We start from the raw sequence: 26742 nt of genomic DNA, 5'->3' as shown, positions 1-26742 counted from the left end.
ATCCTTAAGATTATTGCTCATGGGGGTTTTGCAAGTAATTTTGTTACTGATTCTGAAATTGCAAATACTTGAAGATCTGAACTTTGCATGCTTCTTCGGATACTGCAGCATTCGCGGTGTCTGGTGAACAAGATTCGATTTGAAAATTCAATAATGAGGAACTTAAAATAACTGAACAGATACAACATTGTCAATGGAGAAACTGTTTGCAACAGAGCTTATATTTATATGAACAACGAGCAGAAACTGCTAACCAATGCTCTATTTACACCAGTTGTCTCAATTTCCAAGCATTATTAGAATAAATGTACAATGAATCCACATATAACGGCAGCAAAGAGAAAATAAAGAACTCCCATGTCGATTGGAGGAGGATTCCGGCAGCCGCACCGTGTTGATTCATTGACATTGCAGAAGGCTTAAAAATGATTGAATCTTTCTGATCGATGTAATGAATTTCGGCATTGCTGAGGAGCTGTTCATCTAGACCATGAGATTCTGAACTTTCCGGAGCCGAAGGTGATGGCTGGCTTTCTTCAGAATTGCTTTCGGGATTTCCCCCATTATCTTTTTGTTCGTCATCACGATCCTCCTTATCATTTTCTTTGCTGGGGCCTCCACCGGTGCCGTCTTTTGGGATGCTCTGAACCAGCTCTGGCTGAGCTTCCAATCCAACCCGTCTCAGGTGCAGCTGCCATGATTCACACACCAGATGAAATGACAGTCATCTTGATATAACGATTGTACAATCAATCATATATACGGGTCAAGTTCCATTTTGATATATAAACTTCGTGCACCTGAAGATGTAGGTTAACTTCATCTGGGCGGGAAAGAAAGGGGAAATCGCCTCCTGTTTTGAGATAAGCTCGCCTTGCACCCGGGTACCTCTCACTCAACTGATCTTTGAGTTGTTGAGGAATTGCCGAGTAGTCGTTCGTCTTTGAGGCCAATGCAGAAACCATGTCAATTATAGAGCTACCAGCTAAAGCTTAAATTTCTCCTAGTATTGAAGGTGAAGGCAAAAACTTCCTCATATGAATACAATCATGTAGCTAGAAAATGGTCAAAATATGTTGAAAGTCTCGGTACTCTTCGAAAATTTGGAATTTAGTTACTAGATTTTTATTTTTAGAAACGTAATCCTTCTACTTATCAAATTTCAAAATACAAGTTCACCACTGTCAACCTTGTTAAACTTTTTTTGGTTAAATTCAAGTTAATTAGAACATCATTTTTGTAATTACATAGCTACAAAATGAGTTTTTCTTTTTTATTTCAAAATGTCATGCTAACAAATATAACAAAAAAATTTAACAGTGTTAATAGTTGAATCTGAAAATTGAAATCTGAAAAATAGAAGATAAATTCCTTGAAATAAAAGTATAGAGACTAAATTCCAAAATTTCAAAAAGTACTGGGACTTATGGCATATTTTAACCCTAGAAAATTTGGCATGTTAAGCTGCAAGTTAACTGAAAGATATCTAAACAATGAAATGGGCTTTTTTTGAAAATAAAATTATATTTACCACCATCTTTTATGTTTTTTCTTCTCAGTTTAGCAAGGAAACTTTGTTTCCCAGAAGCGGCATGCATACTTGAGATACATTAGTGTGCACAGCAGATAAAAAGCAAGTTTCAGACTACTTACATCCATTATAGTAATAAATGAATCTGAAAGTAGTAGCGGTTTAACTGAAGCAGAGTCAACTGTCAAAGTCAACCTGGATGCTAATTCATCTCTTGAGAGTGTTTCGACCTGAAATGATTTTCACATATGGCCTCATATAACGAAAGCAATCTCTTTTTTATAGCAGACAATTTTGCATTTAAAAGAGCAAAAGATACGAAGTGCCCCATACCATAATGTTAATAACAAAAAACCCAATAAAGAAAAATAGTCATGTTGTTCCCTGAAACATACCTGCGAAACAACAAAGTCCACAGAATCGGCAATAAAAGGTTCATGAGGGCCATCACGGATTCCTGTTAAGACGTATCGTTTCAACAAAAAAGACGGGGTCCAACTGACACTGCATGTCGGAAATAAATATCTTAAGAACACATTCATATTGACAAGCAATATGTAAATTTAATAAAAAGACCAGACAAGGATAAAAACCAAGAAACACTAAATTAATAGAAAAATATAGGGTTAAATCACTTTTTGTGGTTTGTACTTCTTTTTTTGTACAAATTAGACCCTGCACTTGGCAGTTGTTCCCACATTAGGGCTTGAACCTTTTTTGTCCAAATTAGTCCTTGAAAATCCTAAAGCTCATGCCCCAATGTAGGAACAATTGCCAAGCTCAAGCTCCAATGTGAGGACAATTGCCAGGTTTAGGGACTAACTAAGACAAAGAAAAGTTCAAGCCCTAATATGGGAACGGTTACTTAGTTCAGACCCCAAATGGGAACAATTGTCAAGTTCTAGGCCCAACTTAGATAAAAAAAAAAAATCAGGTCCTAATGTATAAATAGTTGCCAAGTTCAAGTCCTAAATATTGATTTAACCCAAAAATATATGTAAAAGCAGAATGAATATACTTTTTTCTTTCATCCAAGAAATACAAGCACGCACGCAAGTGGTTAATTTACAGGGAATTGACTCATTGCAAGGGAATTTTGTTCTAACTCGATACCACACAAAACTGCATGCATGCATTATCGGATATCAAATTTCCAATGAATTTCTGATGAATTTACAACGCACTTAAACACAAATCTTAAGCAAATGAATAGCTAATATGCATAATCCAATAAATGAATCAATTTAGAACAGCCTAGAGTTGATAACAAGAAATGTAGAAACATACATAGGTGCCCAAGGCATTGCTGCTGCAAAACTGCGTGTCTCCAAAAATGTATTTGATAGAATTAAGGATTTAACCCGTCTGGGACGATGTTGAGCAAAAAGTTGTGCTAGGAAGCCTCCAAGGGATGTACCATACAGATGTATCTGTCAAAGACATGCTACTCAGTCTGCTAAGCAAATGTTACAATTCAAGATAAACTACTGCTAATTAGATTAAGAACTACACTGTAGAACTGTGCAGTCTACTTAATATTACAGTCAACTGCACGATGTTGTTTCACTTTAAGCAGGTAACCTATGCTTTATTCCAGAAAAATATAATAGGAATAATAAATATAAAATATCTACTAAAAGGAAAAATAAATGCTATAATAGGGAAGGAATGAAGCGTAGGACACAAATATATTATGTTCTCACATGATGAACATCGATGGCATCCAAGAACTTTTCAAAACTTTGAATCCACTCTTGATGATTCCAAACACAGGGAATATCAACAGAAATGACCCGGTAACCCTGAACATTTGTGAAATTAATGATTAGAGTTAATGAGAAGTAAACATTCTTCACAATAATATTCGGTAACCATAAAATAAATTGAGTAAATCCATATCAGGAATATGAATAATCTTTTCACCAACCAATAAATGAAATGGGGAACTTTGAGCGTGCTAGCATTGAAAAGAAAGGGTTAAATCACTTTTTGGAGCTTGAACTTGGCAATTACTCCCACATAGGGGCCTAATCCTTTTTTTGGTCCAAATTATCCCTGAACTTGGCAATTGTTCCCACATTGAGGCCTCAACTTTTCTTTGGTCCAAGTAAGTGCCTGATATTTCCTTGAAAACCTTTAAGTTAAAGCCCTAATGTGAGAATAGTTACCAAGTTCAGAGACTTACTTGAACAGAAAAAAAAGGCTCAAGCCCTAATCTGGGAACAATTACCAAGTTCAGGGACTAACTTATACAAAAAAAATTCAAACCCCAATATGGAAATTGTTGCCAATTTCAGGCCCCAAATAATCATTTAACCCAAACAGAAATTAGGAACTCTACTCATTAATAAAATAAGATTAATAACTTGATAGGAGCTAACTCACTGAAAATAAATAGAACTTCAGAATATCCACTATATCAAGCAAAAAGGGAACAAAAAGACAGCCTATGAAGGTTGCCTTCCATTTATCTTATGTAAAGTTACTTATCATAGATGGCTTACAACCTTCATGGACAAGCACATGATTTGTTTGTAGTAGACATCTGCTGTCCCTGCAGTTCCAGGGAGACATATGAGTGGAGTAACCACTTTGGGACCAAAATCATAATACCGCCACTGCTTCGTGCCGATCTGTGAGAAAAATAAGGAACTCCAAAAATGAGTCATCACAATTAATAAAAGACAATTACAGAGAGACAAGATGAGTCTATAACTTCGAGACACATGCTAAGCAATGCCATAACCAACTAGGTATGGTAAACTATCCTAGACTTGAAGTGATAAATAGATGATAAAATTTATCAGAAATCACAATATACCTTCATGAAAACAGTATATAATGAATAACAATTTAATTAACCGCTGATCTGACAAACCTCGAGAAACTATTTTGAAGTAAGGATTTCACAATCGTAAGCATAAAAGTTAAAAGTAATAAGGAAACTGCGGCACTGAGGAAAATCAGACAAATAACCAGCTGGTTAATAACCATTCAATCATAGGCATCCTTAGTGATATAACAAAGTCAACTAGTAAACTCCACCAGATAATAATTCAATAATAAGAATGAAATCTATCAAACTGAAATCCAATTCTTTTTTTATTTTTTCAAGATGAGGAAATATCTAAGCTCATATGAATAATTAATTTACTGAAAATGGTCATTAACAGTAAGAAAAGCACAGATTTAAGCAAATTCTATGAACACCCAGAACAACATTTTGTAATTTAGCGATCAGAATTTTAATCAAAACCCACACAATAATAGACTATAGCTAAAACAAAAATAAACCCATTACCGCAATAAACTTAAATCATAAAACCCGTGACAAAAAAATTATAAAAGTCAACAAAAATATTTAGAGAATTAAAAAAAAAAACTTACGGGGATCCTGTGAAGAGGGACTTGGGACTTGAAGTAGATGTAATCTCCGGGCGCCGAGAAGACCCTTTTCATTGCTGAAATCCACTCAGTCGACGTTCATTTCATTCCATTTGATTCTTTGGATCAATCAACTAAATCTGATCGACGATCTCTCTGTTTTTATTTTATTTTTATTATATTATTATATTTCTATCAAGTTTCAAGTTTAATTTTGACGAGTAGACGAGAGAAATCACGTGGCTGAGCTATAACGATCAATTGACGGAACCGTTTGTCATCAACCAGTCAGCGTTATCTCTCAAGGGGTGCGCAGTATAAATTTTGGTGCACCTTATCGGTGCATTTTAGACGTGCCGGTATCTTCCAATGACTATTTTTCGGTTTTATTAGACAATTAGTATCTAAACTATACACCAATATCTTAATTGGTCCTTAATTTTTTCATTTATTTCAATTTATTTTGAAAATTATATCAACCAATAAAAATATCACATACAACATATTACAATATATTCTTATTGCATACAATATATTTTTATTGCATGTCGTATACTTCTTAAATAAAATGGAATAAGATTGATAGTTCAAAAATAAGTTTGGCAAAAAACATTAAGAACTAATTTAAGAATAGAGATTAAATTTATTAATAAAGCATTTTATTTTCAGTTACATTATATTTGAATAAATAAGTATAAAGGATATAAAGGAAAGCAATGGTAAAAAAAAGAAGGAAGAAATAATTAGGTAAAATAGATTTCTTTTTTTTTTATGGATCAACCATTCAACCTTCAATCTCTAATATGTCCCCAGTTCGGTGAAGATGCCATGGAATTATAAAAGATCATGGAAATAATTGTCACCTAATCTTTGTTATTACAAATTCATCAGTATTTGAAAATTAACAACATTAACCTAAGAACATATTGACAACAAATTATACTAATATTCAATTTTTAATAAATTTTCACCTGATATATTTATTTAAAAGAATTAATTAACTAATTATATCTTCTGTGACAGAATCTTGGCGTCAAAGTTTTAAATAAAAAAATACTCGAGTAATGAATAATATAACGATTTAATAAACCTGAACCTAAAAAAAAATTTAACGAACTAGCAATTACACTTACCTTTCAAATTCTCAACAATATAAAACTAAATTTTCTTAAAATAAAATAAATTTACAAATATATGACGTAAGGAATAAATAATTTATTTAAAATATAATTTTAAAAAGATAAAAAGGTTGAAAAAAAAAAACACCCAGCCCGAAAGAGAAAAATCCTGCAAACCTAAAAACCAGTTCCTAACACAGACTATAATTTTTACTTGTTTCCTTGGAATGAACACAAAGATGAGTATTTCATATTTACAACGCAAACGAAATCAAATTACTAATGAACTATTTTACTTGGGTCCGCCAAATTTACTCATCATCTTTGCAATTACAGGTGCCACTTTGGGATTTGCTTGATGCTTTGCAAGATTAGCAGGATTCTTCATCACTGCAAAAACCAACAACAAGATCAAGTAACAACCATTGCTCAAATGCATAAAACTCGGTTACGGATAAATAAATTTCTCGAGAAAATATGAATGGTTTCCTAATCTGCTAATCCGCAATTGCAGTTTATGCTTAAATAAACCACAATGTTGTTCAAAAACTATTAAGGCAAACTCGTCATAAGCATATAAAGATCGGGCAAAAGAACGGAAAAGATATTGAGCGTTGAATTTTTCGTTCTTTAACTTCCATGTAGGTTAGAACATGATCATTTGGCACAATCACGATAAAGAATCATCCACATAGCACATATAAGGATAAACGCAAACTCTGTAAATTATCAAAAGTTTTAAAGAATACAGATCAACTAAAACTACAGGCTTCAAGGAAAATGTATTTGAAATATGGTATAGCAAAATGCCTACCGTCTTGAAGAGCAGCCATGACTTCTGGATCACTAAATGCTGTCATTAATTCAGGATCCTGGCCGAAAAATATCAACATTAGAAATCACATAAAAGGACAAGCATTTTCTAGATGACCTAAAGAAAGTGAAAAGGAGGGGAAAAAAGAATTGCATTAGCACATAAAAAGAAAGAAAAAAAAAACCAAGCCTGTTTCATCATATACTCACATTCAATATTTTACTGAAATCAACATTTCCAGGCATCCCACCCGGCATACTACCAGGGAAACCACCTGGCATTCCTCCAGGCATTCCACCTGGAAACCCACCAGGCATCTCACTAGGTTTTGTACTGGAGGATGATTGCTCCTGCTTCTTTGCTTTCTCATATTCAGCCTTGAGCAAAATATGCAATGGAATCGAAGTCAAGAAAGCAATGATATGGTAATGTTAGCAAAGGATGAATAAGAGCAAAATTACTTGAGCTTGAGCACAACGATGCCGTCTCTCGCGTTCAATAATTCTATCTTCTTTCTCTTTACGCAGTCTATCATACTTCCTACGGTGCTCCTCAATGCGGTGTGCATTAGGTTCAACCTGTTTAAGCAAAGAAGTCAGTGTGAGCTGTTAAAGCAGGATTTACGCCCAACAACTATAGCCCTGTTATGCAACTTTTAAAGCATCTGATGCAGCAAAAACAAACATTAGTGGCAGAGAATAATACTTCATTTCTATGTCAAAAAAGATGCATATGTACCCCTAGTTATTTTAATTGGAGAAATCCTCAACGCATCTGATACATCACATTTTGATTAGATCACTCAGTTAAAAATGAAAAAAAGAAGCAGCAATACAACTTGGATGAGTTCAGTTAGTTAGGGCAAGAACACTATATAGACATTCACTTTTGCAAGGAGAAAAAAAATGAAACAGAAAGAGCAAACCTTCTTAAGGACGCTGTTTATTTCCTCATCGTGATCCAACTTCGATGCCAAGCGTAGATCCTTGGCAGCATCTTCCCATTGACCAAGCATTGCTCGTGCAATGCCCCGAGACTTGTAGCCCTTAGCAGAATCTGGGTTAATCTGTAAGACAAGAATGAGGATAAATATGTCTCATGAATCCATAAAACATGAGGAAACAAATATGGAACACAACGTTGCTCAGCAAAAGTTCCTTACATATCAAGCAAGTCAATACATGGTTTAAAATTTACATAATTCCAATTTAAGCATTTATCCTTCAAGCATGTGCACACATTCAAACGAAGGCAAACAACAATATATATAAATATATACATACAAACCTCCAAAGCCGCATTGGCATCTCGAATGGCAGCATTTGGCTTTTTCATCTTGATATAAACACTAGCTGAAACAGAAAAAAGAACAGAAAGCAACCAAATCATTCGAACAAATATAAGAATCTATCTCAATTAAAATTAAATAAAAACAGAGAATGGACGTAGCTAAATAATAAAACACTAACCTCGGGTTCCATACATGATTGCCGATGTTGGATTCAGCAAAATCGCCTGTGTCAGATTCTCTATAGCTTCCTCTAACTTCCCTGCAGTACGAAGCTTCAGTAAATACAAATTCAATATAAAAAAAAAAGAAAAGAAGATAAAAACATTAAATATAGTGATTCATTTACCTTCAGAAATAGCATCCATGGCTTTGGCTTTAGCCAACTGCGCAGCATCGCGGTTCTCATCGTTAACCTCCACTGAAGAGTCTCCCATCTACAACACCAAAACACACACACACACAATTAGACATAATTAAACAAACTACAACGGAAATTAACTGAATAATTGTGAGATGAGATCCTACCTTCTGTGGAGGATCATTATCAGGCTCAACGACATCGCCTTCGAGATCGATATCAGATTCAATAATCTCTTCTTCCTCCTCCTCTAAATTAACTTTCTCTCCATCGTCCGCCACTTCCTCGTCACTCTCCTCCATCACATAACTCTTCTATAAATCAATTTCCTCAGTTTGATCAGTAAATAAGTAAAAAAAGAATGAAAAACACGATTGATGCTAATTAGTATCAAAACGGTTACCGATTTGGAGTCTCCGGCTTCATGGCCGCTAGCTGAAGATGGAAGATTTGCTCCGAGACTGACAAAACGGTGCCGTTATTTACTTCTTCTTTTTTTTCCATCAACGAATAAAAATTAGGAGCAAAAAATAGATAACGATTGAGTGAATATACCTTCGGAGATAGTCACGGAAGAAGGAGAGTGAAGGATCGCTTAGAATGGAAGGATTAGCTTTGCACCGATCAATGAACTCCTTTAGCTCCTTTAATTTTGCTTCGTCCATTGTTAAATTCATTTTTGCAGAGGTTTTTTCTTTTCAAAACCGAAACAACATAAATAGTACAGAACAGTCACGGTTCTTCCAGGCCTTTCCACAGGCATTATACTGAACAAGCTTGGAAAAAGGAAGATTAGATTTAGTTGTTAGTCCCTGCACTTGTATAGAGTTTGAAATTTAATCCTTATACTTTAAAAGTTAAAAATTCCATCCTCTTTACATTTTCAATTTAAATATATTAGTTCAATCATTATCATTGTTGGTAGTTTATGTCAAAATTTATCAACTTATAATGTTTATTTTTATTAACTATATATCACGTCATATGAGGACTACCTAATCAAAATTCTAAATTAAGAAATTTTGACGAAAATACTTATGATTAGGGGCGAAGCAAAAATTATTTTCTAAGGGACAAGATTGAGTTATATGTTTTTGTGAGAGTTAAAATGAAATTTCACCATTATATTAACATATGTCTTTATAGTTTTTAAAAAGATTAAATCAAAGTTTTATCATTTTTTAGAGGCTAAACAATAATTTTATCATTTTATTTACTTAAAGTTTTATAAAATTTCAGAGGCTAAAAGCATAATTTTTTATTTTAGGCCTGCCCCTCCCTTCACCTTCCTTAAGATTTTAGTGATTAGGCTCATATTTTTTAAATAAAAAAAATAAGAGGACCTAATTTTTTAACTTTTTAGATATAGGGATTAAATATTAAATTTTGTCAACATCAAGCACTAATAGCATATTTTAACCAAAACAAAACTATGGGCAAATTTCTTTTCTAATCATTAGTAGTAAATGTTGGCCCAATATAGGCATGATCTTAAAGCCTCACAGTATGCAAACAAATTTGTTTTGTTACAATATATGATTAAGTTTATTGCTTTATATATAAAGAAAATAAATTTATAATTTATATTTAGAATATAAATATGATTACTAAATGAGGAAATTATTTAATATTGTAATAGCCTGGGAACCTGGGAAACAGAAGAATCAATGAAATCACAATATTCGAACCTATTTTCAGGTAACAAATTTCGAGGACGAAATTTCTTAAGAGGTGGAGAATTGTAATAGCCTAAATTTTCAGTGGTATCGGAATAGTGATTCGAGATCACTAAATCGACAAATGAGTAGAAAATATTAATAATTTAGTGAATATAAGTTAAGTGTGAAGTTAGGAAAAATTTTTGAAATAGCGAATAGTGTACTAGAAATATAAATTTAAAAAAAATTAGAATCGGAAACGAGATATCGAGAGTTTGAAAATTTTTAAAACGAGGCATAAATATTTTTATAAATATTTATGAAGTGTTAATAAGTTAGTATTAAAGTTTCGTCAAGAAATTTTAAAGTTTCGATAGTTAATTGAAAAAAAAAGGATTAAATTGTAATAAATGTAAAATTATGGGAAATGATTAAATAGCTTAAATGATAAAAGAAAGAGGGTTTAAAAGGAAAATAGACCCAAGGTCTATTTGGGCTGAACGGCAAGGTGCATGAAATCAACAGGAAAATTGATGAATTAAGGGCAAAATTGGAATATTGCAAAATTTACTTAATAAAACTAGGACTAAAGTGGAGTTATCTAGATTTCTCATTATTTTTCTGCATTCTCATCAGCAAAAAAAAAAAAAAAAACACCATAGAAGGGTTTTCTTAAGCTGGTTTTTCATATTTTTACTGCAAGTAAGTTCAATTCTTGATTATTTCTTGAAATTTTTGTGTTTTTATGACTTTTACAACTAGGTCCACTTGTTGAATTCATTAGTTTTTGATTCTATGAAAGAAATTGGAAGTTGATATGAATATGTGCTGGAAGTATATGATGATTTAGCATGAATTAGAACTTTAAATTGTTTATATGCTAATTTTATTGAAAGAATTGAATAGAAAGTGAATGTTTGGGACCTAATGGTGAAAGAGTTTGAAGTTAGCGTTTTATGTGGAAATTTTGAATTTAAATAATTGTGAAATAACTTGTAATGTCTAGGTAAAGCATTAATTAGGAAAAATTAGCTTCATTGAGGGGTTAATTGAGCAAGGGCTGAATTGTATGAACTGTGAAATTAGGGGCAAAAATCGAAATCAACATTTGCACTAAAACAGTTTTGGACAGCAACAGTAGTCTAACTTTGAAAAATCACCAAAAATTGTAGAAATCGAATTTAGAATGAATAAAATATGAAATTAAAGCTTATTGAGTCCAGTTTCTTATAGAAGAAATGGTGTAAGCAACGGATTTGTAAATCATGAGATATAATAGATTTTGTAAGACAATGTTAGAATGAATACGGGTTCCCCTGTTCTGACTTTAAAAATTCATAAAAAATTGAATAAAAATAATTATGGGTTTAAATTTATATTTTTAAAATCCTTTCAATAGAAACAAACACAGACATCATCCAATTACGTATGAAGAGATAATTAATTTTAGTGAAGAAGGGTCGAATTGTCGACAGCGAGTAATGGGGTGACTTTAAAGAATAACTGTACTTATTGGCTAAACCAAAATTCTAAAAATTTTATGATAAGAAGATATATGAGTCTAGTTTCAGGGAAAATTAGCGGATCCTAATTTTGAGTTCTATAGCTAAAGATAAAAATAATTTAGTGACTATGACACCGATGGACAGCATTGGAATATACATAAGTAAACAATTAAATTATAGATAATATTACTTATAAGCGGGTTGAAGATGAAGTCAATACTAATAAATGAATGATTTTACAATGATAGATCGAGAACCCGAAGCAAGCCGAGGAAAAGAAAAAGTAGTTGATTAGTCCCTGAACTTTCACAAATTTTACAAATCAACCCAGGTAAGTTCATATGATTGAAGTTTAATGATTATATGTTAATTTTATGAATTATATAATGTATGATGAAATATATTTATTGATGAATAGAGAATAAAATAATAGCCCAAAAATTGAATAAATGATCAAATTGAGTGGAATGTCGGATTTGAGTACTTCTGATCAGTGACAAGTGATAAGTGGTAGCCTCAGTTACACTTATCTGATCAGTGATAAGTGACAAGTAATAAGTGGTAGCTTTAGCTACACTTATCTGATCAGTGACAAGTGATAAATGATAAGTGGTAGCTTAGCTACACTTATCTGATCAGTGACAAGTGATAAGTGATAAGTGGTAGCTTTAACTACACTTATCTGATCAGTGACAAGTGATAAATGTGATCAGTGTAAGACCGTGGCAGGACTATGACTTCAAAAAAGTGATAAGTGATCATTTGCAAGACCATAGTTATACTATGGCAAAGTGAAAGTGAAGTACTCAATTTTCCGTAACCATTCCCTAATTTGGTTAAAGAATTATATGTGACAAATGGGCCCAAAAGAATTAAAAGAAATTGATAAGTGGTAGTAAGTTTATACAAGGGAACTCACCAATGACTGTGGTTGGCAGGTGAACTTAATAATTGTGTATATTATACAAGTGTATAAATATTTGGTAAGATTTATGTTTTATGCCTATGAACTTACTAAGCTTTTATAAGCTTACTTGAGTGTATTCAATGTCTCTTGTAGATTGACGTGGAAGTATACGGAGGATCAGATCAACACAGAGGATCACACTATCCAGATTATCTCCGGTAGCTTTTGTAAATTTCCTTTTTGATTTATATGGCATGTATAAAGTTGGATGATTATATAAATACTAAGACTTGTTTAATGAATATACATTAAAGTAAAGAATGATGAATATGTTAAATAGTGTAGTTATAATAGAAGTATAATTTGGTATCAATTTGATTGAAATGAATTGGTTGGTTGGATTAGTCTCGGTTATAAAATTTATAGGGAAGGTTAGATATTTATAAAGGGGTTATATTGAGGAAAAAAAAACAACTTTGGGATTTTGCGAAAAATTCCTTATGGTTTCGATTTAATTCTGGTTTGGTCTCGAAGTATGTTTTGGGCTTTGGAGGCCCATCTAAAGGACGTCATGACATGTTTTAGTAAATAAATAGTATTTAACTCGTATTAATGGAAAATTAATTCGGTAAACTCCGGTAATGCCTCCTACCCTATTCCAGCGACAAATACGGGTAAGGGGTGTTACATTTAGTGGTATCAGAGCTCGGTTTAGTCGGTTCTCGGAACATGTGTTATGTGTAAAGTGTTTTGAAATACATGCCATATAAATCTGTGATAGTGTGATGTGTATAATCCGATCTAATCTTTGTCATTTTTATAGATACTCTCCGATTATAAAGATGTCAGATAGACCTGAACGTACTGAATAGGAGGAAGCTAACAGTAGAGTGCAGACTTCTGAACAAGGAACAAGTAGTGATATTCCAATTTCTATGATGCGAGAGCGAGAACTTAAAAATACGATTTATGGAGTTATGAATCAGTGGTATAAGGAGATGATACAAGAAAAAAGTTAGTCTCAACCACCTCCTCCCCCTACTGCACCACCTGTGGTACCTCTGGTTGCTCCTCCACCTCCTTCAATAATTGAAACTAGTAAACGTTCTCCGATTGAAAAGCTTAGGAAGTTTGGAGTTGAGGAATTTCGAGGGAGATCAGATGATGACGCTATAAAAGCTGAGTATTGGCTACAGAGTTTGGTACGAATTTTTAAACAGATGGCTTGTTCTCCGGAGGATTATCTACGATGTGCTGTCTCATTGTTAAAAGAATAAGCATATAACTGGTGGGAAACTGTGGAAGCTATAGTCCCTGCAGAGAAGCTTACTTGGGAATTTTTTCAGAACGGGTTTAAAAAGAAATATGTGGGGAAAAGATATCTAGACAAGAAAAAGAGAGAATTTCTTGATCTACGGCAGGGAAATAAGTCAGTGGCTGAATACGAAAGAGAATTTGTCTACCTCAGCAAATATGCTCGAGACATTGTACCTACTGAAGAAGAAATGTGTATCAAATTTGAAGAAGGGTTAAATGATGAGATTAGAATAATGATTGGGGGTAATGAAATACGAGAGTTCATTGCTCTGTCAGACCGTGCTCAAAAGCTCGAAGAAGTATATAACAGAAAAATGCAGCGAGATCAGAAAAATAAAGAGTCATTTAAAATAGGTGCTTCTAAGTCATTTTCAGATTTGCCTGTAAAGAAATTTAGAGAAAAAATTAGTTGAACTACATTAGTGCCGGGAAGATTGGGTAGAGATAGATCAAGACAATCTGATTTCAAGGTATTTGATAGACCTGCAGCTAGTGTGAGCAGTGTTCAGAATACTCCCCGGCCTAAGTGTCAATATTGTGGAAGACATCATTTCGGTGAATGCAGGACTAAGATGGGGGCTTGTTATAAATGTGGGGCTACTGATCATCTTATTCGAGATTGTCCTCAGCTGTAAAAAAATGAAATGGATCAGAAAGAGATACAGAGAACCACTCCCCAAAGAAGTAGACGTTCGGGCCAGAGTAGTGCTACAGGGGCTACCCGTTTGGGTATGAGAGAACCAGTTAGTCAATCAGAGAATAGAGTACCAGCACATACCTATGCCATTCGAGCAAGGGAAGAGACTACGGCTCCTGATGTAATTGCTGGTATTTTCTATCTTTATGATGTTACCGTTTATGCATTAATAGACCCTGGGTCTACTCATTCATATATTTGCACTATGCTAGCATCTAAAAAGAAATTATCTATTGAGTCCACTAATTATGATATACAAGTCACTAATCCATTAGGTCAAAGTGTGATGGTTAATTTAATATGTCGTAATTGTCCACTGAAAGTGAAAGGCTGTGAATTCCCTACTGATTTGATGTTGTTACCCTTTCGGGAATTTGATATTATTTTGGGGATGGATTGGTTAACAAAACATGATGCTGTAGTGAACTATCGAGAGAAACGGATTGATTTGAAAAATCAGACAGGAGAAATGATTTCGGCTGAGTTTGGAAATATGAAAGATAATGTCTGAATTATTTCAGCCTTTTCAGCTCAAAAGTTAATATGAAAGGGTAATGAAGCATATTTTGCTTATATTCTTGATACTCGAGATTCTGAATCAAAGTTGAAACAGTTGCCAGTTGTTTATGAATTTGTTGATGTGTTTCCTGAAGAATTGTCGAGTTTACCGCCAGATCGTGAAGTTGAGTTTGTGATTGATGTGATCCCGGGAACAGCTCCAATATCTATAACACCATACAGAATGGCATCGACGGAATTAAAAGAGTTGAAGACTCAGTTGCAAGAATTGTTAGATAAGGGGTTTATTAGACCGAGTACATCTCCTTGGGGTACACCTGTTTTGTTTGTGAAAAAGAAAGATAGTTCATTGAGATTGCGTATAGATTACAGACAGTTAAATAAGGTTACAATCAAGAACAAATATCCTTTTCCCCTCATTGATGATTTGTTCGATCAGTTGAAAGGTGCTGCTGTATTTTCAAAAATAGATCTTCGATCTGGGTATTATCAGCTAAAAGTTAAAGAATGTGACGTGCCAAAAACTGCCTTCAGAACTAGGTATGGTCATTACGAGTTTTTGGTAATGCCATTTGGTTTAACTAATGCTCCTGCTGCATTTATGGACTTGATGAATCAGATTTTTCAACCTTATTTGGATAGATTCGTGGTTGTATTTATTGAAATACTGGTCTATTCGAAGACTGAGCCTGATCATGCACAATACTTAAGAAGTGTATTACAGACCTTGAGAGAGAAGCAGTTGTATGCAAAGTTCAGCAAGTGTGAATTTTGGCTGCATGAGGTTGGATTTTTAGGTCATATTGTCTCAGCTGAAGGAATTCGAGTAAATCCAAGTAAAGTGTCAGCAGTGGTGAATTGGAAAACTCCAAAGAACGTAACAGAAGTGCAGAGTTTCCTGGAATTAGTGGGATACTACTGCCGATTTGTTAAAAATTTTTCAATGATTGCTTTGCCGATGACTCGACTACTTCAGAAGAATGTTGAATTTGTATGGTCTGAAGAGTGCCAACAAAGTTTTAATCAGTTGAAGAAGATGTTGACAGAAGCTCCAGTGTTAACTCAGCCAGAATCAGGTATACTATATGTTGTGTATAGTGATGCATCTTTAAATGGTTTGGGTTGTGTTTTAATGCAGTCAGGGAAAGTAGTGGCATATGCTTCTTGGCAATTAAAACCGCACGAGAAAAATTACCTTACCCATGATTTGGAGTTGGCTGTGATTGTGTTTGCTTTAAAAATCTGGAGACATTATTTATATGGGGAAAAATGTTATGTGTATACCGATCACAAAAGTCTGAAATATTTGATGACACAGAAAGAGCTGAACTTGAGACAGAGACGGTGACTTGAACTATTGAAAGATTATGATCTTGTTATTGATTATCACCCGGGGAAAGCTAATGTGGTCGCTAATGCACTTAGCCGAAAATCATCATTGTTTGCACTTCGAGCAATGAATGTTCATTTGTCTGTTAATGAAGATGGTTCAGTATTAGCAGAATTGAAAGCAAAATCTACATTCCTTCAACGGATCCGTGAATTACAGAGTGATGATCCGAAACTAGTGTTGAACCGACAAACGGTTCAGGATAATTTGAGTTCAGAATATAGCGTTGATGATGGTGGTATGTTGCGTTATCGTAATAGAATTTGTGTTCCGAATAATCTAGAATTGAAAAGTGATATTCTTGCTGAAGCTCATAATAGTAAGTATTCTATTCATCTGGGTAGTACAAAAATGTATTGCGACTTAAAAAGAATGTACTAGTGGCCTGGTATGAAGCAAGAGATTTGTGAATTTGTTGCAAAATGTCTAATCTGTCAGCAGGTGAAAGCAGAGCATCAAGTACCAACGGGTTTATTACAACCTATTATGATTCCTGAATGGAAGTGGGAACACATTACGATGGATTTTGTATCAGGATTGCCTGTGACTCCGAAAAAGAAAGATTCAATCTGAATTATCGTTGATAGATTGACAAAGTCGGCACATTTTATTCCATTCAGATCAAATTTTTCATTGGAGAAGTTAGCGGAATTGTATATTTCTGAGATTGTGAGATTACATGGAGTTCCAGTATCTATTATTTCAGATCGGGACTCGAGATTTACTTCGAGATTTTAGAGTAAATTACAGGATGCTTTGGGCACTAAATTAAATTTCAGCACAGCTTTTCATCCTCAGACAGACGGGCAGTCAGAGCGAGTGATTCAGATTTTAGAAGATATGTCAAGGTGTTGTGTACTTGAGTTTGGCGGCAGTTGGGAAAGGTATTTACCTTTAGTCGAATTTGCTTATAATAATAGTTATCAAACTAGTATTAAAATGGAACCATTTGAAGTTCTGTATGGAAGAAAGTGTAGAACTCCATTATATTGGTCTAAATTAAGTGAATGGAAACTAATGGGAGTGGACTTGATTTGGGAAACAGAAGAAAAAGTTCGTATTATTCGAGATTGTTTAAAAGCTACCTCCGATCGGCAAAAATCATATGCAGATTTAAAGAGAAGACATATAGAGTTTAATGTAGGTGATCGTGTATTTTTGAAAGTGTCACCATGGAAAAAAGTTTTGCGGTTCGGTAGAAAGGGAAAACTCAGCCCACGATTTATTGGGCCGTATGAAATTATTGAAAGAATTGGTCCGGTAGCTTATAGATTGGCTTTGCCCCCGGAGCTTGGAAAGATTCATAACGCGTTTCATGTGTCTATGTTGAGACGGTACAGATCAGATCCATCACATGTAATTCCTCATATAGAAATAGAACTCCAACCTGTCATGACTTATTCAGAATAACTGGTGAAAATTCTAGCTTGGGAAATTAAAGAGTTAAGGAACAAACGGGTACCGTTAGTAAAAGTGTCGTGGCATCGACATGGTGTGGAAGAGGCAACCTGGGAAACAGAAGAATCAATGAAATCACAATATCTGAACCTATTTTCAGGTAACAAATTTCGAGGACAAAATTTCTTAAAAGGGGGAGAATTGTAATAGCTTAAATTTTCAGTGGTGTCGGAACAGTGATTCGAGATCACTAAATCGACAAATGAGTAGAAAATATTAATAATTTAGTGAATATAAGTTAAGTGTGAAGTTAGGAAAATTTTTTGAAATAGCGAATAGTGTACTAGAAATATAAATTTAAAAAAAATTAGAATCGGAAACGAGATATTGAGAGTCTGAAAATTTTTAAAACGAGCCATAAATATTTTTATAAATATTTATGGAGTGTTAATAAGTTAGTATTAAAGTTTCGTCAAGAAATTTTAAAGTTTCGATAGTTAATTGAATAAAAAGGATTAAATTGTAACAAATGTAAAATTATGGGAAATGATTAAATAGCTTAAATGATAAAAGAAAGAGGGTTTAAAAGGAAAATAGACCCAAGTTCTATTTGTGCTGGACGGCAAGGTGCATGAAATCAGCAGGAAAATTGATGAATTAAGGGCAAAATTGGAATATTGCAAAATTTACTTAATAAAACTAGGACTAAAGTGGAATTATCTAAATTTCTCATTATTTTTCTGCATTCTCATCAGCAAAAAAAAAAAAAACACCATAGTAAGGTTTTCTTAAGCTGGTTTTTCATATTTTTACTGCAAGTAAATTCAATTCTTGATTATTTCTTGAAATTTTTATGTTTTTATGACTTTTACAACTAGGTCCACTTGTTAAATTCATTAGTTTTTGATTCTATGAAAGAAATTGGAAGTTGATATGAATATGTGCTGGAAGTATATGATGATTTAGCATGAATTAGAACTTTAAATTGTTTATATGCTAATTTTATTGAAGGAATTGAATAGAAAGTGAATGTTTGGGACCTAATGGTGAAAGAGTTTGAAGTTAGGGTTTTATGTAGAAATTTTGAATTTAAATAATTGTGAAATAACTTGTAATGTCTAGGTAAAGCATTAATTAGGAAAAATTAGCTTCATTGAGGGGTTAATTGAGCAAGGACTGAATTGTATGAACTGTGAAATTTGGGGAAAAAATCGAAATCAACATTTGCACTAAAACAGTTTTGGACAGCAGCAGTAGTCTAACTTTGAAAAATCACCAAAAATTGTAAAAATCGAATTATAGAATAAATAAAATATGAAATTAAAGCTTATTGAGTCCAGTTTCTTATAGAAGAAACGGTGTAAGCAACGAAATTGTAAATCATGGGATATAATAGATTTTGTAAGACAATGTTAGAATGAATACGGGTTCCCCTGTTCTGACTTTGAAAATTCATAAAAAATTGAATAAAAATAATTATGGGTTTAAATTTATATTTTTAAAATCCTTTCAATAGAAAAAAACACGGATATCATCTGAATTCTGTATGAGGAGATAATTAATTTTTAGTGAAGAAGGGTCAGAATTGTCAGACAGCAGAACAGGGGTGACTTTAAAGAATAAATTGTAATTATTGGCTAAACCAAAAATGAGTCTAGTTTCAGGTAAAATTAGCGGATCCTAATTTTGAGTTCTGTAGCTAAAGATAAAAATAATTTAGTGACTATGACAGCGATGGACAAAGATTGGAATATACATAAGTAAACAATTAAATTATAGATAATATTACTTATAAGCGGGTTGAAGATGAAGTCAATACTAATAAGTGAATGATTTTACAATGATAGATCGAGAACCCGAAACAAGTCGAGGAAAAGAAAAAGTAGCTGATTAGTCCCTGAACTTTCACAAATTTTACAAATCAACCCAGGTAAGTTCATATGGTTGAAGTTTAATGATTATATGTTAATTTTATGAATTATATAATGTATGGTGAAATATATTTATTGATGAATAGAGAATAAAATAACAACCCGAAAATTGAATAAATGATCAAATTGAGCGGAATGTTGAATTTGAGTACTTCTAATCAGTGACAAGTGATAAGTGGTAGCCTCAGCTACACTTATCTGATCAGTGATAAGTGACAAGTAATAAGTGGTAGCTTTAGCTACACTTATTTGATCAGTGACAAGTGATAAATGATAAGTGGTAGCTTAGCTACACTTATCTGATCAGTGACAAGTGAGAAGTGATAAGTGGTAGCTTTAACTACACTTATCTGATCAGTGACAAGTGATAAATGTGATCAGTGTAAGACCGTGGCAGGACTATGACTTCAAAAAAAGTGATAACTGATCATATGCAAGACTATAGTTATACTATGGCAAAGTGAAAGTGAAGTACTCAATTTTCCGTAACCATTCCCTAATTTGGTTAAAGAATTATATATGACAAATGGGCCCAAAAGAATTAAAGGAAATGGATAAGTGGTAGTAAGTTTATATAAGGGAACTCACCAATGACTGTGGTTGACAGGTGAACTTAATAATTGTGTATATTGTATAAGCGTATAAATATTTGGTAAGATTTATGTTTTATGCCTATGAACTTACTAAGCTTTTATAAGCTTACTTGAGTGTATTTAATGTCTCTTGTAGATTGACGTGGAAGTATACGGAGGATCGGATTAACACAGAGGATCACACTATCCAGATTATCTCCGGTAGCTTTTGTAAATTTCCTTTTTGATTTATATGGCATATATAAGGTTTGATGATTATATAAATACTAAGACTTGTTTAATGAATATACATTAAAGTAAAGAATGATGAATATGTTAAATAGTGTAGTTATAATAGAAGTATAATTTGGTATTAAATTGATTGAAATGAATTGGTTGGTTGGATTGGTCTCGGTTTTAAAATTTGTAGGGAAGGTTAGATATTTATAAAGGGGTTATATTGAGAAAAAAAAAAACTTTGGGATTTTGCGAAAAATTCCTTATGGTTTCAATTTAATTATGGTTTGGTCTCGAAGTATGTTTTGGGCTTTGGAGGCCCATCTAAAGGACGTCATGACATGTTTTAGTAAATGAATAGTATTTAACTCGTATTAATGAAAAATTAATTCGGTAAACTCCGATAATGCCTCCTACCCTATTCCGACTACGAATACGGATAAGCGGTGTCACATAATATACTTTATAAAAATTGATTTTTTTTAATTTTAAAAATTAGTTTCAATGTAAATTTTTATCACCTATGTCTAATTCAATTAATTGTATTAAAATTTAAGATTATTAATGCGATTGTTCTTTTTACAATTATTGCTTTATTTTATTATATTAAAAATTAAAATTAAAATTAAAATTGTTTTCTTAATTTACGTATGGATTATATTTTCACTAATTAAATAAATAATTGATACTTTAATACATGTTTTACATAAATAATATAATATATTTTAATTATTACACACGATGTAGTTCGTGTATGGAACCGAAAATAAACTAGAGTTAATGCACTTGAGAAGTCCCTATATTATAAGGATTACGTTAAATTAATCCTCTATTATTAAATAGATTAATTTAGTCCCTATATTATTAAAGAGAATCAAATAAGTCCAATTTATAAGAGTATAAACATTTGTTGTATAAAAGATATCTTGAAAATTATTTTTCAATTATAATTCAAGTCTAAATAAAAAATTTATTTATAGAATCATAAAAATTTAAAATATTAATTTTATTAAAATAAATATTAAATATTTTCTGTTCTAATTTGATCTTATTTAATTTTTTAATAGGACAAATACTTAATTCATCAGTTAATGGTATAGGGATTAATTTGATCAAATTCCTATATAACGGGACCTCTAACCAACATTCACCAATAAACTAGTTTCCCAATAAAATCAAGTCCTGAAAAATGAGAACTCGTGTGGTGTAGGTTTGTGTGGTAAGTGAATGAGATGGCTTTGAGGTGTGTAATGGCGGTGTCCTCCCCCTGTTCGCCTGCAACTGATGCAGTGGTTCGAAAGGTTTTCTTCTCGAAAACTCTCTCCCAATCGCACCGCACCTTCACTTTTCCTCTTTATTCAACGAACCGGAGCTCTACTGCTAGGATTGCCCGCTTTCGTTGCTTTTCTTCTGGTACGTCGTCACCTCTATCCCTTCTCAAAATATACTTGCTTGGAATTTTATATTTACCCTTAAATTTCTTTACAGCAAATCAATTTGTGGATATCCATTGAATTTCATATTCACCATGTTTCTTTGCCTTTTCCATTTTTGATAAAATTGCGATTAGAGACCTGTTTGAGTATTCAGCAGGACTACTAAATTTGAAATACTTCTGAGAAAACCCATCTTAGTTAGCAACTCCTTTGGTCAGGGACGAAGACAAAGGGTGCAGGGCCTTTGCCCTCCCAAAAATGGTAGATCTGCCATTTAGTCCCTTAAATTTTTATTAAATTACATGTTAGTATAACAGTAAAAATGCACTTTGGCCCCCTAATAATTTATGATTCATCTCTGCCCCCTAAAACAATTTTCTGGTTTCGTCCTTGCCTTTGGTAGCAGAAAGAATATCTTAAATATATATTTAAAAAAAAGAAGAAGAAGAAGAAGAAGAACCACAGCTTTAACTGTAAAGAAAGCATAAGCCAAAAGATACCCATTTGTTTTTCTTGACTTCCAGGTGCCTTAGGGTAACGATAGCCCTTATATTGTTGTGCTCACTTTAGACATGCTTGTTGCATACTTGTGATGAAAGGAGATTAATAGAATCAGCTCATAAGTCAAATATATTTGGGATTAGGATAAATTTATGCAGGTTGTGATATGTAATAACCTTGTTTAGATACTAATGAAGCACTTATATTGTATTAAGTGTAATCATGGATGATTTTATCAACAAAATGAAGTTTTGTATGTGCAGCCTTAACTCCTCAGCTAAAGAATACATTGGATAAAGTGGTGACATCAAACAAGGTGGTTCTTTTCATGAAAGGAACTAAGGACTTCCCGCAGTGTGGGTTTTCAAATACCGTAGTGCAAATTTTGAATTCTTTGAACGTTCCTTTTGAAACCATAAACATATTAGAGAACGAAATGCTACGTATGGGTCTGAAGGAGTATTCCAATTGGCCTACCTTTCCTCAACTTTATATCGAAGGAGAGTTTTTTGGTGGCTGCGATATCACTGTTGGTACGCTTCTTGTTAATTTCACTTTGCTTTTTTTTTTTAGTATAAAAAAAAAACCTCACTTTCATATGTAAATAAATTGATAAAAGTACCATGGAGGCTTTGTTACGAGGCCAGTGTACTAAAAATCAGATTGCATTTTATTCCCTTTACTTTTAAAATGGGCAAATTAGTACCTGTATGATAGATCAGAGAGCAAACTAGTCTTTTCTGTTAAAAGTTTTATCCATTTAGGGACTAATTTTTAATGTAAAAATGGATGGAGTTTTTAACAGAAGGATCGGTTTGCTCTTTGATCTAATATATAGGGACTAATTTGCTTATTTTTTGAGTAAAAAAGGTAAATGCAATTCAACTCCTAATATAAGGACCTTCATGGTACCTTTACCAAATAAATCTGGTTTTAGGCAATTGATTGGTAAAAGAACCATAGAAGCTCTTGTACTACGAGTCGGATTGTATTTTCTAGCCTCTGTTCAGAAAATGAGTAAATTAGTCCTTATACGATAGATCAAAAGAGTTAATTGGTCCTTTTGGTTTTTTGTCATTCATGTCAATTTTTAACAAAAAAAGATCAATTTTCTTTTTTACCTAACCTGCTGAGATTAATTTATCTATTTTTTGAGTAATGCGGTGAAATACAGTCTAACCCTTAATGCAATAACTTCCATGATACTTTTCCTAATGTCTGTTATATATAGCATCGATGATCAATTCATGGATTGTGTACATTGTTACTTTCTCATTTTAAGAGTAGTTTCTAACATTGTGTTTTGTAAATACTTTTAATGAAACCTTTCCTTTTTACGTACAGAAGCATATAAAAATGGGGAATTGCAGGAACTATTGGAGAAGGCGATGTGCTCTTAAATACTTATCTGCATTGAAAAACAGATGTAGTTGTACTTGTTCGTAATTAGCTGATTACTTATTGTCTCGGCTGGCTTAACTTCTTTTGTGATTGATTTTGTTGGTCTCACATTGGAATTATACAGTTTGTTGTTGGAATAATAAGATAAAAGGAATTAAAATTTGAACCCCATTTTTATCTTTTTCTGGTGCTGCTACTTTTAGAATTCAAATGGCTTTTTAATTATTAAAATTAGTTTGATCTATTCAAAAATTTAAATATTATTCAATTTCATATTTTATTTTATTAATTAATAAATTTAAATATCTAATAAGCATTAAAAAAATCAATTAAGTCTTGTCACAGGATTGATATAATAACTAACACTAATCAATAACCATGTATAATACCAAGCAACAAAAATACAACCTCATTTACGCTAAATCAGATTTAAATTTATTTCAAATTCGTAATCTCTAAAAATATAATTTCGAATTCGTAATCTCTAAAAATATAATGACCAAACTAGTACTCTATTTTCTCTGTCTAATTGATATATAACACTTCATCACAGTGCCATAGAGATGGAAAAAAAGAATAAGATGGTAACTCCAGTCAATGATATCCTGTCAGCACGTCCATTTTGATCTGCAGATCGTCCTCCTATAAAAATATTAACAAAATTATTATGATATTAATAAAAACAAAACTAAATTCGAACCCAATCTCATATTGTACAAGCGGATGTGTTATGGCCAATACACAAATGCCCGTAATTCTTTTAAGTAAATTGGTCTTACTTATTAAAGCATTCTAGAACGTTTTTCTATATGAAACTTGGTAACTCAGTAAATAGTTCAATCAACTTACCAGATTAATATTAATTCTAATGTATAGAGACTACAGAGAGTTTAAATTAACTATTAGTAGTTGATGCAAATAGATTTACATAACTTGAGGGACTCGACTTTAAATAAAAGTTTCTTCAACTCAACTTCACTCCATTTGTATCATTTAAATTAGTATTATTACATTTCTTCTTAGTTAAAATATCGAGTTTGAGGCCAATTGAGTCTTAACTCAATTGGTATCGATATTGTTGTCTATACAAAAAGACGTAAGTTCGAATACATTGAAGTGCATTATCCTTTTATTTAAGGGTTTGAGAGAACCTATTAATAGTTTTTATCCTCTTATTTAAGGGTTTGAGAAAACCTATCAATAATTTTAGGCATTTTATCAAAAAAACAAAGATAAAGAATTATGAATAATATTACACTTATATGAATTTGTGAGAGAAATGATTCGATTTTTATATTGCAAATTTGAATAATATTGATTTTAATTTAATTCGATCTGTATTTTTTGTATTAATTATAAATTCTTCTATCAAAATATTATAATACAGCATTGTTTGGTTCCACTAAGCAGTTAGAGATTAATGAAAATAACTTATTTTCTATAGTTTTCAAGTCAACTTTGAGAACCACATAAAGCAAAAATTCAAAGTCCAGCTGACAATGGCATCACCAGCCCCTCTTATTGACATTTATGATCACTTCAAGTATGTGGCCCCAAAATAAAATAAAAATAAATTTTTAGTAGTAGCTAGTAGGTTTCATTCACATGTTTTCTGCTGAAAGTAATAAAAAAAGAACAAAATAGATATTTAATATTATTCAGATTCTTTTTGGATTTTAATTTTTAAATTTAAATATTATTCGGTATTTGAAATCTATTAGCAAAATCTAGTTCATTTATTCAAATAAGCATACTTAATTCTTACTTAATCTTATATTTTTGTTACCTGGTGGGGATGTAGCAGAGCTTGTAGAAGTGCCTGCAGAAAGGAGAAGACAGAGAGATAGAGAAATTAATTTATTAATCGAAATTATAGAAAAAATTAGTATACAGAGATGAACAGTCTTTGAACAAAGACTTCACTTAGAGTAAACGGAAAAATAAAAATAAATAAAATGGTTTTTTTTTTAATTCAAACCAATTTTTCATCAAATCAAATTGTATATATTAGTAATTAGAAACTTACTGTTGCTGTTGCAAGCGGTTAGATCAGTAGTGACGCCGCATTCACGAGTGACATTGAGAGCTTGCGCGATGGAGATGTTCAAAGAAGCAAACACTTTAGGATCTTTGTAGAGGTTACAAAGGCAGGAAAGATCGTTGGTTACCTCTTCCTTGATCGGGTTACAACAGTCGTCTTGAGGTTTGATGGTGGTGTTTAGGATGTAACGAGAACAAGACACTAGCTTTGCCGCGCAAGTTGCTTGCGCGTCCGTAACGGTTGCCGCCGTCGACACCGCAACTAGGAGAACCGCCATGATCATGAGGTTAGCCATTTTGGGGGTTTGTGAAATTCAGTTAGACTCCGCGTTGTTTTGATTTTCCTTAGCTGCTAAGTTTTGGCTTAAAATGAAAACAAAAACCCTTTTTCACCTGTTTCTGTAATTAATAGTAAAGATGTCCGGGCTGGACCAGAACTCCAATAATTTCAAAAAAGATCTGTTCGTGCTGACCTCAGCCATACATCATTGAAAAATGGTTAGCGAGGGTTTTTTACGTAATGTAATAATAAATTTAATCTTTAATATTTATATATTTATTAATTAATTTTAATTTTAAATAATTTAATAAATTTAGTTATATAAATGTGTTATATTTATCCTTAACTTATAATTAAAGATAAATATTATTAAATTATTATTTTATATTATAAAAGGTACAAAATATATTATGAAATAATAAATTTAACTCTTTACATTGTTACATTATAATATTGT

At 32.5% G+C, this 26742-nt stretch overlaps 4 protein-coding genes across 8 annotated transcripts in view; 1 reads left to right on the top strand and 3 right to left on the bottom strand.

Moving 5' to 3' along the window:
* LOC108454334 (uncharacterized) overlaps positions 1-5199 on the bottom strand; it is a 95657-nt gene extending 90458 nt beyond the window's left edge. The window contains exons 1-8 of one of the 3 annotated variants that reach the window (XR_008274053.1): positions 4919-5158; positions 4039-4164; positions 3235-3333; positions 2819-2961; positions 1927-2035; positions 1654-1761; positions 801-941; positions 558-691 (exon numbers count right to left, since the gene is read on the bottom strand). Coding sequence is in view for 2 of the 3 variants with exons in the window: in XM_017752755.2 (XP_017608244.1) it covers positions 266-691; positions 801-941; positions 1654-1761; positions 1927-2035; positions 2819-2961; positions 3235-3333; positions 4039-4164; positions 4919-4990 (1224 nt within the window). In the remaining variant the exon portion in view is untranslated. Of the gene's footprint in view, positions 1-138; positions 692-800; positions 942-1653; positions 1762-1926; positions 2036-2818; positions 2962-3234; positions 3334-4038; positions 4165-4918 lie in introns of those variants that run through there. The other 2 variants (XM_053021053.1, XM_017752755.2) reach the window with 2 other exon arrangements.
* A 911-nt stretch (positions 5200-6110) lies between these two features.
* Positions 6111-9284, bottom strand: LOC108454536 (FAM10 family protein At4g22670-like). Of its 3 annotated transcripts, none has more exons than XM_017753031.2 (11): positions 9052-9284; positions 8900-8957; positions 8664-8807; positions 8485-8572; positions 8317-8397; positions 8135-8199; positions 7773-7913; positions 7309-7425; positions 7057-7224; positions 6848-6905; positions 6111-6423 (listed from the first exon to the last, which is right to left on the bottom strand). In XM_017753031.2, the coding sequence occupies exons 1-11, from the start codon at positions 9171-9173 to the stop codon at positions 6326-6328; spliced, it is 1140 nt and encodes a 379-aa protein (XP_017608520.1). In that variant the 5' UTR covers positions 9174-9284; the 3' UTR covers positions 6111-6325. The 3 variants fall into 3 exon arrangements, with proteins under 3 accessions (XP_017608520.1, XP_017608519.1, XP_052878207.1); XM_017753030.2 differs by having other exon boundaries at positions 8664-8810; positions 9052-9282; XM_053022247.1 differs by lacking the exon at positions 8900-8957 and having other exon boundaries at positions 8664-8810.
* Positions 9285-21794: 12510 nt separating this feature from the next.
* On the top strand, positions 21795-24136 carry LOC108455732 (monothiol glutaredoxin-S14, chloroplastic). The gene is made up of 3 exons (XM_017754271.2): positions 21795-22040; positions 22828-23097; positions 23909-24136. Exons 1-3 carry the CDS (start codon positions 21860-21862, stop codon positions 23962-23964), a joined length of 507 nt encoding a protein of 168 aa, XP_017609760.1. The 5' UTR covers positions 21795-21859; the 3' UTR covers positions 23965-24136.
* Positions 24137-24377: 241 nt separating this feature from the next.
* On the bottom strand, positions 24378-26415 carry LOC108455736 (non-specific lipid transfer protein GPI-anchored 7-like). The gene is made up of 3 exons (XM_017754278.2): positions 25992-26415; positions 25752-25784; positions 24378-24607 (listed from the first exon to the last, which is right to left on the bottom strand). The coding sequence occupies exons 1-3, from the start codon at positions 26299-26301 to the stop codon at positions 24513-24515; spliced, it is 438 nt and encodes a 145-aa protein (XP_017609767.1). The 5' UTR covers positions 26302-26415; the 3' UTR covers positions 24378-24512.
* Positions 26416-26742: the final 327 nt, after the last annotated feature.

The sequence above is a fragment of the Gossypium arboreum genome, chromosome 11 (assembly GCF_025698485.1).
Source record: "Gossypium arboreum isolate Shixiya-1 chromosome 11, ASM2569848v2, whole genome shotgun sequence".
Lineage (NCBI taxonomy): Eukaryota > Viridiplantae > Streptophyta > Magnoliopsida > Malvales > Malvaceae > Gossypium > Gossypium arboreum.
This window is presented reverse-complemented; position numbering and strand designations above follow the sequence as displayed.